At 44.8% G+C, this 16,342-nt stretch overlaps 1 protein-coding gene across 2 annotated transcripts in view; it reads left to right on the top strand.

Annotated features, from left to right (window-relative positions):
- The window catches only part of LOC127420951 (fibrinogen C domain-containing protein 1-like), a 182,871-nt gene that overhangs the window by 68,168 nt on the left and 98,361 nt on the right, over nucleotides 1-16,342 (top strand). For both annotated transcript variants that reach the window (XM_051663615.1, XM_051663608.1), the window contains one exon: nucleotides 1,631-2,110. In XM_051663615.1, the coding sequence (XP_051519575.1) occupies nucleotides 1,631-2,110 (480 nt within the window). The remainder of the gene's footprint in view (nucleotides 1-1,630; nucleotides 2,111-16,342) is intronic.

Below are 16,342 nucleotides of genomic sequence, written 5' to 3'. Positions count from 1 at the left end.
TTTTAGGAAATGTGATAGCAAAGTATGCGATGTATCTATGCTGTCAGGGGAAGTTACTGTGACATGTTTGCTAATATTCATGACTTCTGAAATTGACTTCTTGTAATTGTTATATTGCATATTTAAGCATATTTTATTCATGTTTAATAAATTATATTTTATCTCCATCATTATCCTCATTTTAAATTTTTAGTTTACGTTGTTATTGTGTGCATTGCATAGACAAACTACGTATTGTAGTATTATGGTTCACTTGTATTATTAACTGAGATTGTACAGTATAATATAAAAAAAAATAAGTCTTCCATTGAATTCGTATCAGCCATATCACGAGTTTCATCTATTAAATTGGTAAGTGTAGTATAATACAAACATTAATAGTAGATAAAACACTTGAATAATAATAATAAAATATACTGGTAACTGGTGGTGATTGAAGGCATCAAGTCCCCTGTTCTCTATGTAACAGTGCTTTGAGTGTAGCATCAGAAAAATGCTATAAGAGTAAAATTAATTAATTCAAAATATATCTTCATTAAAGCAAGTAATATTTAATTTTAAATGTTTAATTATATAACATAAAATCAACATGAAAATAGCACGATATGACTCAAGCTCGGAATATCTCACAGTCATGATCTCATGCAGGCTATGTCCAGGTAAGCTCAAATCATGAGATTCATCCACCAGAACAGCAGTGCCGAAACAAGTATAGTGTTCTTATGCAAATTGCTTGCAATTTTAAGTGTCAACCAATGATTTTTCTAGAGCACAAAGTTACACAGTGCAGATTTAAAGGGATTTTTCACCAAAAAATAAAAATTCTGTCATCATTTACTTACCTTTACATTGTTCCTGTATGGCTAACTTTCTTCCTTGGAACACTGAATGAGATGTTATGCAGTATGTTAATCTCAGTCTCCATTTGCTTTCATTGCATCATTTTCCATACAATGAAAGTGAATGTTGACTGAGGCTAACATTCTGCCATTTATATCATGCTATTTAGTGTTCCTAGGAAGAAAATCAGGTTTGAAACAACATATGGGTGGGTAAATGATGACAACATTTTGGGGTTAACTTCCTCTTTAATACTTGAAATTAATATTTGTGTATATATGCACTATATACATTTATTTGAAAATGTACCAGGCCTAGGATGCGGGCTTTCCCAGCTGAGTCTGATTCCTCCTAAGGTTTCTTACCCATCTACTTAAACATCTTAGGGAGTTTTCCTTACCACTCTCACCTTCGGCTTGCTCCTTGGGGCATCTGTGAGGCACTATTCTTTGTGAGGCATCTTTAGAACAATATGTATTTTAAAAAAGCTATACAAATAAATATAATTGAAATTAAAACTTAAATTGAAAAGAAAGGTAAGTGGGATGGAAGGATGGATGGATGGATGGATGGATAGAGTGAAGAGAGTGGTGGATGATTGGAACACCTTCATCTACTCTTCTTTGTGTTTTTTTTCCCCCTTCAGTTGTGTCTGGCTGCAGTATTATCCCCAAAGGGCTTTCAAAAGCACTTTCTGTTCTGCAGAAATGGTAATGATGATTATGCTGTTATGATGGCTTTAACTCTCTTTGTCTCTCTGTCTCTTGTTTCTGTCTTTCTCTGTCTGCAGAGGATGAGTTGTAGCTATCTTTTATGTACCATCCTGCTCTTCGTGGCCGTTCTCCTCGCGGTCACAGTGACGGGAACAATTCTTCTTATGAACCACTACCAGGCTCCACCAATGTCGGATGGCCCGCCCCATATTAGCACCAATCAAGATGAAGCCAATGCATTGGTGACAGTTGAGAGGGGTGATGGATCACGCATCAATATCTTTATCGACCCCAACTGTCCTGATTATAACAGTAACTTCCTGCGACTGGAAGGTGTGCAGACATCTTTGCTGCACTCCCTTACGGACCATGATACGGATCTCAAATCTGTCAAAGGTCAGGATCGTGCGCTATTGGTCAACTTGGCAGAGGAAGTGGCTAAGCTGTCTGCCCATGCAGGCCAGCTGAAGATGGACTATGAGTCTCTGAGAAGAGGGCAAAGCAACCTGGGACAGGACTTGACCACACTGCAGAATGAACAGAGTCAACTTATACAGGTAATGGTATGCAGGACACACATATGCATACAAAACATCTTCAGCTACATATTCTAATGCTACCAACCTGGAACTTTGCATTTACTTATTTAAAGGTGCACTCAGTAATTTTTTCCTCATTAAAATAGTTTAATTCCTATAGACATGAATTGTAATTTTGCTATATATGTAGGATATTATGACCACTCACATCAAAAGAAAGACTTCACTTATATCAGTAACCTTATAAAAGCTGTTTTATTCTACATGGAGAAGGGTCTGCACATGGGGGCTGGCATGTTAGAATCACATGACCAGCCGAATACTACTCGCTTAATCTCAGTAACCGTCCTGTTATTTGACGCTTTCACTCATTGATTAAAGTAATCAAGGCTGAATGTGAATACTAAATTTCTACAATGGCATCTGAAACTGAAAATTATTGTTCCCTGTCTGTCACTCACTCGACGTTGTGTAGATGTAGTGACACTAGGGGTTCGATCTTGAGATCCACACTCACCTTTGCTTAAAATAGAAAAGGCCAATGAAAATTGGCGAGTGGAATTTGCATGCCATTCTCCGCCCCGGACATATGGGTATAAAAGGAGATGGTGTGCATCACTCATTCAGATTTTTTATTCGGAGCCGAATGCTTGTGTGTTCGTCCTCTTACCTATTGCTACGCTGCTGGATTTTTTATGGCGCATATCAGCGGTCACCCTCACACGGTCAAGTGTGGTGCTTCCCCTGGGCGCTTCGGCAGCCTGAGTCTGCGGATGCTAAAAGAGTATCTTCAAAAGAGTATATTTTCTCTAAAAGAGCTTGGCGTCTTTTTAAAGATGTCCTTCCACATTTGCGCTACTGGATGTGGCCGTTATCTCTCCCCTCCGGATACCCAAGAAATCTGCCTCGAGTGTCTGGGGCGCCAGCATGCCGAGGCAGCTTTCATGGAAGGGTTGTGTTCTCATTGCGAGAACATGCCCATGAGAACGTTTCGGTCGCAGCTCACCTCCTTCTTCATGAAGCAAGGAGCCACCGCAGTTAATCCCCAACCCGGTCTGTCCTGGGCTGACGCTTAGCTGGCCGGGTCGGCAAGCACCACGGGTGATCTGGATGTGGACATGGGAGTGTTTCCGCCGGCTCAGCCCCCACAGACCTCCCATCCCCCAGCACAACTCACAGCCGCGCCCCGCCCCGGTGCCTTCCCAGAAGTGTACGAGGAGCTAACGAAGTTGTGGAAGGCACCTTTTACTGCCTGTACACGCAGGCTCATCCACTCAGACTACTCTCGATGGCGGAGCGGCTAAGGGATATGTCGAGCTTCCCCAGGTAGAGTGCGCCATAGCGGTGCATTTAATGCTGACCAAGGCTCCCTTCCAAGGCCTGTATGTTTTCTTCCTCTTTAATGACAAAGGCTTACAAGGCCGTGGGTCAGGCCGCTTCTGCCCTACACGCCATGGCCATCCTGCAGGTCCACCAGACCAAGGTGTTGAAAGATCTGCACAAGGGCAGGACCGACCCAGGACTGATGCAGGAGCTGCGCACTGTGACCGACATCGCCTTAGGAGTGACGAAGTTCACGGCGCGCACCTTGGGCGGGATGATGTTCACTCTTGTGGTCCAAGAGCGGCACCTGTGGCTCAACCTTGTGGAGATGCATGATGCTGAGAAAGTCCATTTTCTTGATGCGCCCATCTCCCAAGGGGGGCTTTTTGGCGACACCGTTGAGGATATCAGCCATCAGTTCTCGACGGTGAGGAAGCAGACCGAGGTGATTAAACACATCCTGCTGCGGCACGACCCGGCCGCTTTCTGGCCACCAAGGTCCTGCACCCCATCAGCTTCTTGCCAGAGCCGTTCCCCTGCGGTGCCGGCCCAGGCTCCTGTACCATCGGAGCCTGCACGCCGGCCTCAGAGAAAAAGATCCTCACACGGGAAGTCAGCTCAACCTGCCCATCAGCCGGCCCCCAAGAACCCCAGATGGGCTTCGAGGTGGTCCTGACATGGGCCTCCCAGGGATGAGGCAACTACTCCTGACCTACTCCAATCTTGGACATGCGGGCCCTGAACAAGGCCTTACACAGGCTTCCATTCAGGATGTTAATGCAGAAGTGCATCCTGGCATCAGTATGACATCAGGATTGGTTCGCGGCCATCGACCTGAAGGACACGTACTTTCATGTATCGATCCTTCCTCGACACAGACCCTTTCTTCGGTTTGCCTTCGAAGGATGAGCACACCAGTACAAGGTCCTGCCCTTGGGTCTGTCCCTGTCTCCTTGCATCTTTACCAAGGTCGCAGAGGCTGCCCTGGCCCCACTGAGGGAGCAGGGCATTTGCATTCTCAATTATCTCTACGACTGGCTAATCCTAGCCTCGCGAGATCTATTGTGTGGGCACAGGGACCTTGTGCTTCAGCACCTCGACTGACTTGGGCTTCAGGTCAACTGGGTGAGAGTAAACTCTCCCCTGTGCAGAGCATCTCTTTTCTCTGTATGGAGTTGGATTCGGTTACTCTCAAAGCATGTCTTATGACCGAATGTGCTCAGTCAGTGCTGACCTGCCTGAAGACCTTCAGGCAGAAGGTAGCGGCACCAGTGAAACAATTTAAGAGGCTCCTGGGTCATATGGCATCCTCGGTGGCGGTTCTCCCCCTTGGGTTCAGCACTAGCTACAGACTCGAGTCCCAAGGTGGGCAAGGCGCCATGGCACCCGGCGTGTGACCATCACGCCACAGTGCCATCAGACTTTCAGCCCTTGGTTGGACCTGGCATTTCTACGGCAGGTGTTCCGCTTGAGCAGGTCTCAAGGCGCGTCGTGGTCACGACAGATGCCTCGAACTCGGGCTGGGGCTCCAATGGCACATCAACTGCTTAGAGTTGCTGGCGGTATTGCTGGCCCTGAGGAGGCTTCGGTCATTGATTCAGGGCAAGCATGTGTTGGTCCGAACCAAAAACACAGCGACCGTAGCATACATAAACAGCCAAGGCGGCATACGTTCACTTCGCATGTCGCAACTCGCTCGCCTCCTCCTCCTTTGGAGTCAGCAGATCTTGAAGTCTCTGCGAACCACTCACCTTCCGGGTGTCCTCAACTATGCAGCGGACGTGCTCTCATGGCAGGTAATGCTCTGCGGGGAGTGGAGACTCCACCCCCATGTAGTCCAGCTGATTTGGGAGAGATTTGGGGAGGCACAGGTAAACCTGTTCACCTCCCAAGACTTCTCTCACTGTACCCTGTGGTACTCCCTGTCCAAGGCCCCCCTCAGCATGGATTCCTTGGCGCACAGCTGGCCTCGGGGGCTACGCAAGTATGCGTTTCCTCCTGTGACCCTCATTGCTCAGACTCTGTGTAAAGTCAGGGAGGACAAGCAGCAAGTCCTGTTCGTTGCGCCGTACTGGCCCAACCGGACTGATGCTCCTGACTTTAGCACCTCCCTGGCGCATTCCCCTGAGGCAGGACCTTCTCACTCAGGGGCAAGGCACGCTCCAGCACTCACGGCCGGACCTCTGGAATCCACGTCTGGCTCCTGGACAGGACATGGAAGACCCACAGAGATGCGCCGTTGGGTCTGTGCTGTCTTTGCTTGAGGAAGGGTTGGAGAGATGGCTGTCTCCCTCTACCCTGAAAATGTACGTGGCTGCCATAGCAGCTCACCACGATACACTGGACGGGAGGCCCTCACGACAGCGTGACCTGATCAACAGTTTCCTCAAAGGAGGAGGTTGAATCTTCCTAGACTGCGCCTGATCCCCTCTTGAGATCTCTCTGTTGTCCTTCCTGCCCTACAGAGAGCCCCCTTTGAGCCCCTGGAGCAGGCCGAGCTCAGCACTCTGACCCTGAAGACGTCGGTCACGACATGGTTGAGCGCTCGCTGCGAGGCATGCAGCAGCTTGCACGTGTCCACTCTTCCGTACCTCATGACACGATTCAGCGCCTGTGCCGTTTCCTATAGGAACCCCTAGTGTCACTACATCGACACAACGTCGAGTGAGTGACAGACAGGGAACATCTTGGTTACCGATGTAACCTCTGTTCCCTGATGGAGGGAACGAGATGTTGTATCCCTCCTGCTGCGGTGCTGAACTGGCCGCTGACATGGCCGGGACTCTCTATCGGCTCCTCAGCATAAATCTGAATGAGTGATGCACACCATCTCCTTTTATAGCCGTATGTATGGGGCGGAGAGTGGCATGCAAATTCCACTTGCCAATTTTCTTTGGCCTTTTCTATTTTAAGCAAAGGTGATTGGGACTCTCAAGATAGAACCCCTAGTGTCACTACATCGACACAACGTCTCGTTCCGTCCATCAGGGAACAGAGGTTACATCAGTAACCAAGATGATTTTAAATGATGCTGCATCCAAGCCGCTAGGTGTCAGTGTAAGTCCAAGATGACACAAAGACAAAAGTAATAGTTCTAAAAGGGATAGTTCATCCAAAAATGAAAATTTTGTCATAATTTACATGTATGGCTTTCTTTCGTAAATGGAACACAAAAGGAGATGTTAGGCAGAATGTAAGGAATTGACAGCCTTAGTCACCATTCACTTTCATTGCATCTTTATTGCATACAATAAAAGTGAATGGTGACTGAAGCATAATTTAACATCTCCTTTTGTGTTCCAATGAAGTAAGAAAGTCATAGGGGTTTTGAAAAATGTGAGGGTGAGTAAATGATGAAATAATTTTCATTTTCTGGTGAACTATCCCTTTAAATTATGTTGTTGTTTAAGTCATTAGTGATGTTATGGTGCAATAACAGTGCTGTATGTTGTCTAATTGAGGTAGCAGCAGTGGTAGCACAATCTGTCCAGACACAATGCAATACGATTCCAGCGACAAACAATTTGTCTGTCCACACTACACATGATAATGCTACATAAAGTGACGCAACAAATCCGAAAATGTTTGATGTTTAATAAACAAGTGAAGCTGGATTTTAGACTGATAAGATTTCACTGTGGGCTGGACTATCTAGCGTGACGCTGCAGAAATATAAACCAAGTGATCAACAAAATGCGGCTGATTAGGACAAAGATTCAGATTTACATGTAAGAAGTGGCATTTATTGCTTCTTGTTTTATCGTGTCTGGTTAGGACTTGGTGTAAGACAACAAAAAGCATGGTTACAATACAGTCGTCAAGATAAGCAGATCTTTGCTGACAATCCTTAGCAGCCACCCATAGCTCATTCCTACAACTCAGTAGCCTTGTCAAACCAGTAAACTACTGAGTGATGGTGTAGGAATATCATAGAATGACATGTCTCAGACAGAATAATGCCAATTTAACACTTAGTCTGAACCCAACTTTCCTTGTTCCCCTGCTGATTTGTTCTCATTATGTGTTATTTTGCTCTGAACCACGGTTAATTTTATTCAGTGCTTTTGACATCAGTGAGAGTTTCAGCGGAACCAACTATGTGAAATCTGGACAGAAGCTTTCGGCAAAATACTGTATACTTATGCTGAAAAGCAACTTAAAATTAGGCGGTCTCCTAACCTGGTCTGGCTGGTCTAAATTTCTGGTTTTAGAGGTGTTTCAGGCTCTTTTCAGCTGGTCAGGCTTGGAGGTCAGCTAGACCAGCTTAAGCTTTTTAAGATGTTTTTATTCAGCACAACTATGAACCATACTTTGGTTCACAAATTATCCCCAGACCCTCTTTTCAAATGAACTTGTGTGTGGTGGTTCCTTGGTACGCACTCAAGTCAGCTAAGCAGAAAAGTAAGCAAAAGTCACAAATAGTCACATAGTCCCACCCTGAACGCTATTGGTGGAATCAATGTTGTGTAGAGCTAGACGGGTCACTCAAAACAAACAGGTGCATTTTTTTAGCACCACAGAAACACAGTGTGTACAGTTTTTGAGAAAATTAACCTATAAATGGCTTATAGTTGCATATTAAGCTGAGAGCAGAAAGTATTTTAAAAATATTTTATAAAGTTACACTGTGGAGCGGGACGTGGTCATGTGTCTGTCACTGGGGGAGAGAGGAAGCGGTAAGGGCCATCACCTGGTGACTAATGATATGTAACACCTATGTGTCGTTACAGTGACGATGGTGATGGGCTTGAAAAGGCCGCCGAGAACGCCAGTGAGGGAGAGAGAGTCCCAGTCACGCAAATCTGATATTCCGTGAAGCTAAATGCTGCAAAGCTGCTGAACTTAAATATTTATGAGTTTATGTTGTCTCTTATAACCAAAGCTAAAGTAGATACCTTGTTGTGAAGTGATTTCATAAATGATGAAAAGCCAAAGACTGTTTGGTAGACTGGGAAAAACCATTAAAGCTTGATTTATCTGGACTGCCACCTCGCTTCCCATTTCCTTATTTTTGAATCCTCTATACTGGTGCCAAAACCCAGGATAAGGAAGAAGACTGGTCACCATGGACACGTCACCACTGGACGAAGTCATCTGTGCCCTGGCCAGCATCCAGGAGACCCACCACCAAGCCCTCCTTGCGCAAAAATGGTGCCTCCAGGAGCTCCTCCATACCCAAGCCGAGGATTGGTAGGCCTTTTGGAGCTGGTTAGCTCCAGGCGGTTCCTCCACCGTGGCCCCAGAAGCAGTGACGAAGCCACAGCTGTTGCTCCAAAAGATGGGCCCCCAAGATGAGCCGGAGGCATACCTGAGTTTCTTTGAGCAGTTGCCCACCGCCTCCCCTACGCTTCTCCATCGACCTTCCCAGGTTGATGTCTCCACCACCACGGGTGCAGCTGGGAAGCCTGGGCCGGACTGTCGGAGTAGCAGGATGGTAATGGAGGTGGAGACGTGAATTCGGGTCCCCAACACGCCACAGTCTGCCCCCGGTCGAGCAGGGATGTACAGGATACCGGTAAAAATTAAGGGGCGTACATACCAAGCCCTGGTGGATTCTGGCTGTAATCAAACCTCGATCCACCATGGCTTGGTTCATGATGGGGCTTTTGGTACAAAATACATGGTGATGGTGAGGTGTGTACATGGGTATGTTCACAAATACCCAGTAGTGACTACTGTTATTCAATTTCGGGGAGTAAAGCATAGAGTGGAGGCCACGGTTAATTCCTGCCTCACCCATCCACTGATTCTGGGAACCAATTGGCCGGAGTTTAAACGATTATTAAAAGTGTTGTGTGTGGATGGGTCCTGCAAACCAAAAACATGGTGTGTGATGTGTGACGTGATGGCTGGGGAGGCAGAGCCAGGGCCGTCCACGTCTGCTCAGCTTCAAAATGACGAAGGAGGGGAATCCTCCAACATTCCCACCCTCAGAGAATTCCTGGAGGGGGACTTCCCTCTGGAGCAGTTGCGTGATGATACCCTTAGGCATGCCTTTGACCAAGTGAGAGTAATCGATGTCCAGCAGCTCCAGCCCGACGTCGCCCTCACATATCCGTATTTTTCAATTATTAGGGACCGGTTATATCGAGTGACGCAGGACACTCAAACCCATGAAAATAAAACCCAGTTGTTAGTCACGAGGAGCCATCGGGAAACACTTTTCCAGGCGGCTCACCACAATCCTATGGCGGGGCACTTAGGGTAAGAAAGAACACTACACCGTTTAATGGCCTTCTTTTATTGGCCGGGCATTCACAGGGATGTATGCAGATGGTGTGCGGCATGCTGTGAATGTCAGCTGGTGAATCCACCGGCCACCCTAAGAGTGCCGTTGCGGCCATTACCGTTAATCAAGGCCCCCTTCGAAAGAATTGGTATGGACCTCGTCAGGCCATTAGAATGGTCAGCACACGGATATCGGTTTGTATTAGTCCTTGTAACGTCTGTGTAAGATCAGTGATGGCTAATTACACTTTGTTTAAAAAAAACCCTTTTAGCCTTTTGACATTTGCATATAAATTACTGACCTGGCCTCCGCGTTTACATTTATATGGGTGCTAAATTGCAGATAGTCTTTATCACTATCAAAAGGATGCTAAAACAGGTCGCCTCTGGAGTGTCTCCATCAAGCTTCAAACACATTCCACAGAAAGGGGGGTGACCCCCGTGCCAGGCACCAGAGCAGTTGTCTGTCTCCAGTAATTCCAATACACGTCACACACACACCTAAAGACATTTTCTCTATTTAGGCCATAGTAAGCAGTTATAAATGTATCTGCTATATGCATGTGTTGTATGTATATTCCCCTATTATATTAACTTAGTTAAAACCCTTTACTTGTATTAGTTAGACGTTAAATGCCTATATTCAAGTGTATGAGTGTATCTCTGCTTTAATATCGTCTGGAGGTTACCTTCTTGGTATCAAAATGATCTTCTCTTTATTTCTCACACAATAATGTACACCATGTGATCGTGAAATGCATCGAACAATTCTTGCTATGTTTTGAATTAAAAGCTGCACTAGCGGTCCAGATCAGCAATAAAATGCGAATGGGCCATAAACGGAGACAAAGGATGTCTCTCCCGCTCAAAATGCATGCCTCTGACTGGCCACTCCACCTACAAAATGGGTGCGGCAATGAACTATTAAAACTCCAGAACACAGACTAATCATCGCTCAAAACTCTTCTTCTTGAGACCAACACACTCCAAAACTCTCCTCTTGAGTTTAACCTTCTGGCAGTGTTTACCTTCAAGTAACTTTGTGGATTTGCTGTGGACTTCTTCAACTCACTCCTAAAGAAATCTTTGAGAACCTCGTCTACCGCATCAAGACTCTTATTCAGCAACAAACCAATGCAAGTAACCATTTACAACTGATTAGATGCACGTTTAAGTTTGAACCCCTTTTAAGGTGAATTGTGCCTCTGATGATTCTCATTTAGGTTGTGGTTAATTGATGTGAAATACTGCCATTCTTTGCTCTTCTCTCTCCTTTCCTTACTTTCCTTCATTCTATATATGTATGTTTTGCTTAGTTTGTTTGTATTTTAGTTATAGTTTCATTTATTAAATCCCTTATATTCACAATTGATTGTCTCTGTGTTCCGCTCACAATTCAAAGTCACTGAATGTTGCTCCTTGCTACATGCTAAACTACTGCTAGCACTGTATAAGTAGGAAGGCTATTGTTCCTTGGCCAGGAAAGTAATCTTCCTAGAGTTGATAAATAATTATATTGTCTGCTCGGTGGACGGACAGATCAAGTAATTGTAATATCGATTCTGCTACAGTTAATTCTAAGATCTAATCTAAATATTTATTATTAATTATAACCAGTTATAATTAATTATAAATAATTCCCTTTTTAAGCTAATTTGCTACATCCTGATGGATTATGCAACGCGATATCTGGAAGCAGTGCCTTTATGCAACATCTCAGCACACAGTGTTGTGGAGGCATTCTTCAAAATTATCTTCCGGGTGGGGATTCCGAAAGAAATCCCACCGACCAAGGCACAACGTTTATGTCACGAACACTACGCAAACTTTATGAATTTCCTGGGTTTAAATCAATTCCCACCAGCGTTTATCCCCCGCAAACTGACGGGCTGGTGGAATGGTTTAATCGCACCCTGAAAAACATGATTTTTAAGTTTGTACACAAGGAGGCTAGAAATTGGGACAAATGGCTGGACCCACTATTATTTTCAGTCAGAGAGGTGCTGCAAGCCTCCACAGTGTTTTCCCCCTTCGAGCTCCTGTATGGACGCCGGCCCCGTGGGGTGCTTGACATCATACGGGATGCGTGGGAGAAAGGACCTTCCCAGAGCAAAAATTAAATTCAGTATGTCCTTGATCTTCGAGCAAAGCTACACACACTGGGTCAGTTGTCACAACAGAATTTGCTCCAAGGTCAAGAGACACAAAGCCGGGTCTATAATAGGGGTGCCCAGCTATGAGAATTTGCACCAGGAGACAAAGTACTTGTATTAATCCCCACATCGAGCTCGAAATTACTCGCCAAGTGGCAAGGACCCTTTGAGGTTACACGGTGAGCCTGGGACCTCGATTATGAAGTTAAACGAATGGATAGAGGCGGGGCACATCAAATTTACCAAATTATGGAGAGAGGTGGTCCCTGTGTCCATGGTGATGGTAGTTACGGAGAGGGCGGAGCTCGGGCCAGAGGTGAAATTCAAAGCTGATCCATTCACCCCGGTCCCTTGTTGAGACCACCTCTCACCGTCCCAGCTCACAGAGGTGGCCAGGTTGCAAAAAGAGTTTGCAGACGTGTTCTCTCCTCTCCCCGGTCGGACTAACCTCATACAGCACTATATCGAGACCCCACCAGGAGTGGTTGTGCATAGTCGGTCATACCACATACCCAAGCACAAAAAAAAGGTGATTTGGGACGAATTAGAGGCAATGCGCAATAGAAGAATTGCACAGCGATTGGGCGAGCCCGGTTGTTCTTATACCTAAGAGTGATGGGTCAGTCCGACACTGTGTTGATTACCGGAAAGTCAACATGGTGTCTAAATGCCCCAGATTGATGAACTGCGCGATCGGTTGGGTGCGGCTCAATTTTATTCGACATTGGATTTAACTAAGGGATATTGGCAGATCCCCTTAACTCCATTATCCTGAGAAAAAAATGGTCTTTTCCACACCGTTCGGATTACACCAATTTGTCACTCCTTGTTCGGGGCTCCCACCACTTTCCAGCGCCTCATGGATAAGATCCTCCGGCCACACTCCGCATATGCCACTGCCTACCTGGATGACATTCTCATATACAGTAATGATTGGCAGAGGCATATGCAGCATCTAAAAGCCGTTCTGAGGTCACCGAGACGGGCAGGACTCACAGCAAACCCGAAAAGTGCGCAATTGGGCAGGTGGAAGTACGTTATCTGGGCTTCCACTTGGGTTATGGGCAGGTACGACCCCAAATTGATAAAACCGCAGCGATAGTGGCCTGCCCACGTCCCAAGTCCAAAAAGGAGGTGAGACAGTTTATGGGGTTGGCTGGCTATTACAGAAGGTTTGTGCCTAATTTTTCTGATGTCATCAGCCCCTTGACTGAACTCACTAAAAAGGGGACACCAGATCCGGTCCAGTGGACGGAGGCGTGCCAACAGGCTTTCACGAGAGTGAAATCTGCACTCTGTGGCGGGCCGCTCCTATATGCTCCTAACTTCTCTCTCCCCTTCATTTAACAGACGGATGCATCAGAGAGGGGATTGGGGGCCGTGCTCTCACAGGAGGTGGAGGGGGTGGAGCGCCCTGTGCTGTACATTAGTCGTAAGCTCTCTTTGAGAGAGACTAAGTACAGCACAATCAAAAAAGAGTGTGTTGCCATCAAGTGGGCGGTCCTAACCCTCCGCTATTACCTGCTGGGGCAGGCCTTCATCCTCTACTTGGATCACGCCCCGCTTCAGTGGCTCCACCGCATGAAGGATACAACGCACGGATCACACGTTGGTACCTGGCACTTCAGCCCTTTAAATTCAAGGTGGTCCACAGGCCGGGGCCACAGATGGTTGTGGCTGATTTCCTCTTCAGGAATGGGGGGGGGGGGGGGAATTAGCAGGCTGGGTCTGAGTCGGGCGGTGGGGGTATGTGGAGCGGGACGTGGTCATGTGTCTGTCACTGGGGGTGAGAGGAAGTGGTAAGGGCCATCACCTGGTGACTAATGATACGTAACACCTGTGTCTCGTTACAGTGATGACGGAGATGGGCTTGAAAGGCCGCCGAGAACACCAGTGAGGGAGAGAGAATCCCAGTCACACAGATTTTATATTCTGTGGAACTAAACGCTGCAAAGCTGCTGAACTTAAATATTTATGAGTTTATGTTGTCTCTTGTAACTAAATCTAAAGTAGATACCTTGTTGTGAAGCTGAAGAGTAAATGCCCTGCTGTGATGCTGAAAAGCCAAAGACTGTTTGGTAGATTGGGAAAAACCATTAAAGCTTGATTTACCTGGACTGCCACCCCGCTTCCCGCTTCCTTATTGTTGAATCCTCTACATACACACTTCAGCTTTAAAATAACCTAGTTCAACTCCAAAACCTCTAGTTTTGGATATGGATATCAGTTCAATATTACTAGTATAATACCAGAGAAAACGTAAAAGAGATCTCAGAGGTAAAGTCATAAACAAATTAAACAGATTCTGTAAATATTCCCTAATCACTGGAATTGTCCATATCTGGAATTTAAGATTGAATCAGTCCATCTATCAATCAATATATGCACTTTTTGTCTATTGTTTTTTATTTAATTTCAAGGTCTGTCATGTATGACTGATTATTTATTTTCAATATATTATAATTGCCTTGTCCTGCACGGTTTTGTAGAAAAAGCTGCTGTTGGGACTTTTGTGTGTTTTGCATATAAATATGTTAGTTTTCTTGTATTCTATAATACTCTGTACTCAATCTGCATTATGTATGCTTCTAGTTATACTGCATTCTGTAGTTGGATACAGTACGTTGTGCTGTTTTGTGTTGTGTGACTACCAGTTGAGGACCTAGAAATGTAATATTCAGGGTGGTATTTGGTATTATCGATACTGTGTTAAAAGACTGGGATCATTAAAGATCTATCAGTATATACTGTATTACTAAATATAAAATATACATTAATATTTGGTATCACCTTGATACTGAAGCATTGGTACTTTTGACAAAGATGATAAAAAACATTCAGGGCTTTACTAGAAACATTCTGGGCTTCAGCCCCGGCAGCCTACCCCTAGTGCTACCCATGGGGATATTGATACACTAGATGGCAACTGCTGTGGTGCATCATGCTCTATACACTACAGTTTCAGAGGTGGAGAACAGCAGATGCTGCCTGCTGCCCTGTGTTAAGTGAATTACCACCCATTTAAAGTCCGACTTTAATCTGAATTATGCAGATTTAAGGTTTAGGATTAACACCTTCTCTCTCTAACCATGAATTATGGACAAGCTCCTACACACAAAATCTGTCAAATATACAGACCCAGATGCACGCACGCACGCACACACAGCGGGAAGGGGTGAAAGAGAGTTGTTTATCACTACCAAACACCTGTGCGACAGTGAAAAGCATAAGCAGAATCCCTCCTGAAAATAAAATAATCCTTAGTTTTCTGATGACTTTTTGACAGGAACGTTGACCTGTGTTTTGTCCATGCATGTGTGTTTGTGTGCATGACTGAATGTGAGGGGTCTTTCTTTTGCATACTTTTTTTTTTTTTTTTTAGCTCTGTTACAGCTTGAATGAATAGTTGGATTTGGGTTTTTGAACTTTGGAAAGAAGCACAGAAAGCCACACTCAGCACAGATTTGAGTCACAACTGAAGAGTGAAGAGAGACAGAGGGACAGAGAGGACAAAGGCCACACAGAAAGAGAGACAGAGGCCCCCTTTACACTTGGCATTAAAATGCATTTTTGGTGATCAACATTTGACAAAATTAACCTCTTGAGACCCGAGCATGACTGCTGTGTGCTTTTTCCATTTCCCTTTTTTATTTCTAACTAGTAGAATCTAATAGACATGCATTTGTTTTTATTTATTTTTTTCTAGAGCAAATCGTTTCCTAAAAAAGGATGGCAACATATGTGGACAGCAGGACTAAGTCGTGAAATTTTAAATAATACCAAGCTACAGAAAGTCAGATTTTATTTCTTATTTTTATTTTTTATTAAATTATTATGTTTGATTCTTGAGACATTAAAGACATCACATCAGAAATTAGCATAATTCATTCTGATTCAAAGTAATGGCCAGCATCATCCATTCACTACCAACCATGTTAATATAAAATTATACATTATAAATTCTCAATCTGTGTACAGATTACCATTGTCCCATGTCTAATAAATATTTTAAGTGGTCCAAACATCATCTGCAGCCTGAAACTGAACATTTAAATGGAAGTTTGGATTGAACACACTTAGCTGCATAGAGAGCTATAGGATGCTCCCTTGCTCCATTGCTGCCTATTTAGTGTATGACTTAACCTCCAGCATGCTGTCTGTCTGCTCTGGTCTCAGAACAGTTCAAAGTGCACCTTATTTTCATTCTAACTCCATATAAAGCCCCTGAGAGCAACATTTTTCAGCTTTTGGATGATCCCATTGGTTCTCAATGTGATAATGCACAGTAAATATAGGATTTCTAAGAATGTGCTAAAGTACACATAGTATACATTGTTTTTAGCAACATGGCATTTCGCGATAAATCTCTCAAATTTTAAAAATGGCATAATGGATGAAACTAGAGAATCTAATCTTTGGACTCAAACAGTTTCAATGTAAAAACTTAATTAGGTTCCTTACCAGATGTAGTTTTGTTGGCATTTCTCCCAAACACAAACTCCACTGTGGTCAGCAACATGTTGCTTTGTCACATGTCCCTATGCGT

Source organism: Myxocyprinus asiaticus, chromosome 3 (genome assembly GCF_019703515.2).
Source record: "Myxocyprinus asiaticus isolate MX2 ecotype Aquarium Trade chromosome 3, UBuf_Myxa_2, whole genome shotgun sequence".
NCBI lineage: Eukaryota > Metazoa > Chordata > Actinopteri > Cypriniformes > Catostomidae > Myxocyprinus > Myxocyprinus asiaticus.
This window is presented reverse-complemented; position numbering and strand designations above follow the sequence as displayed.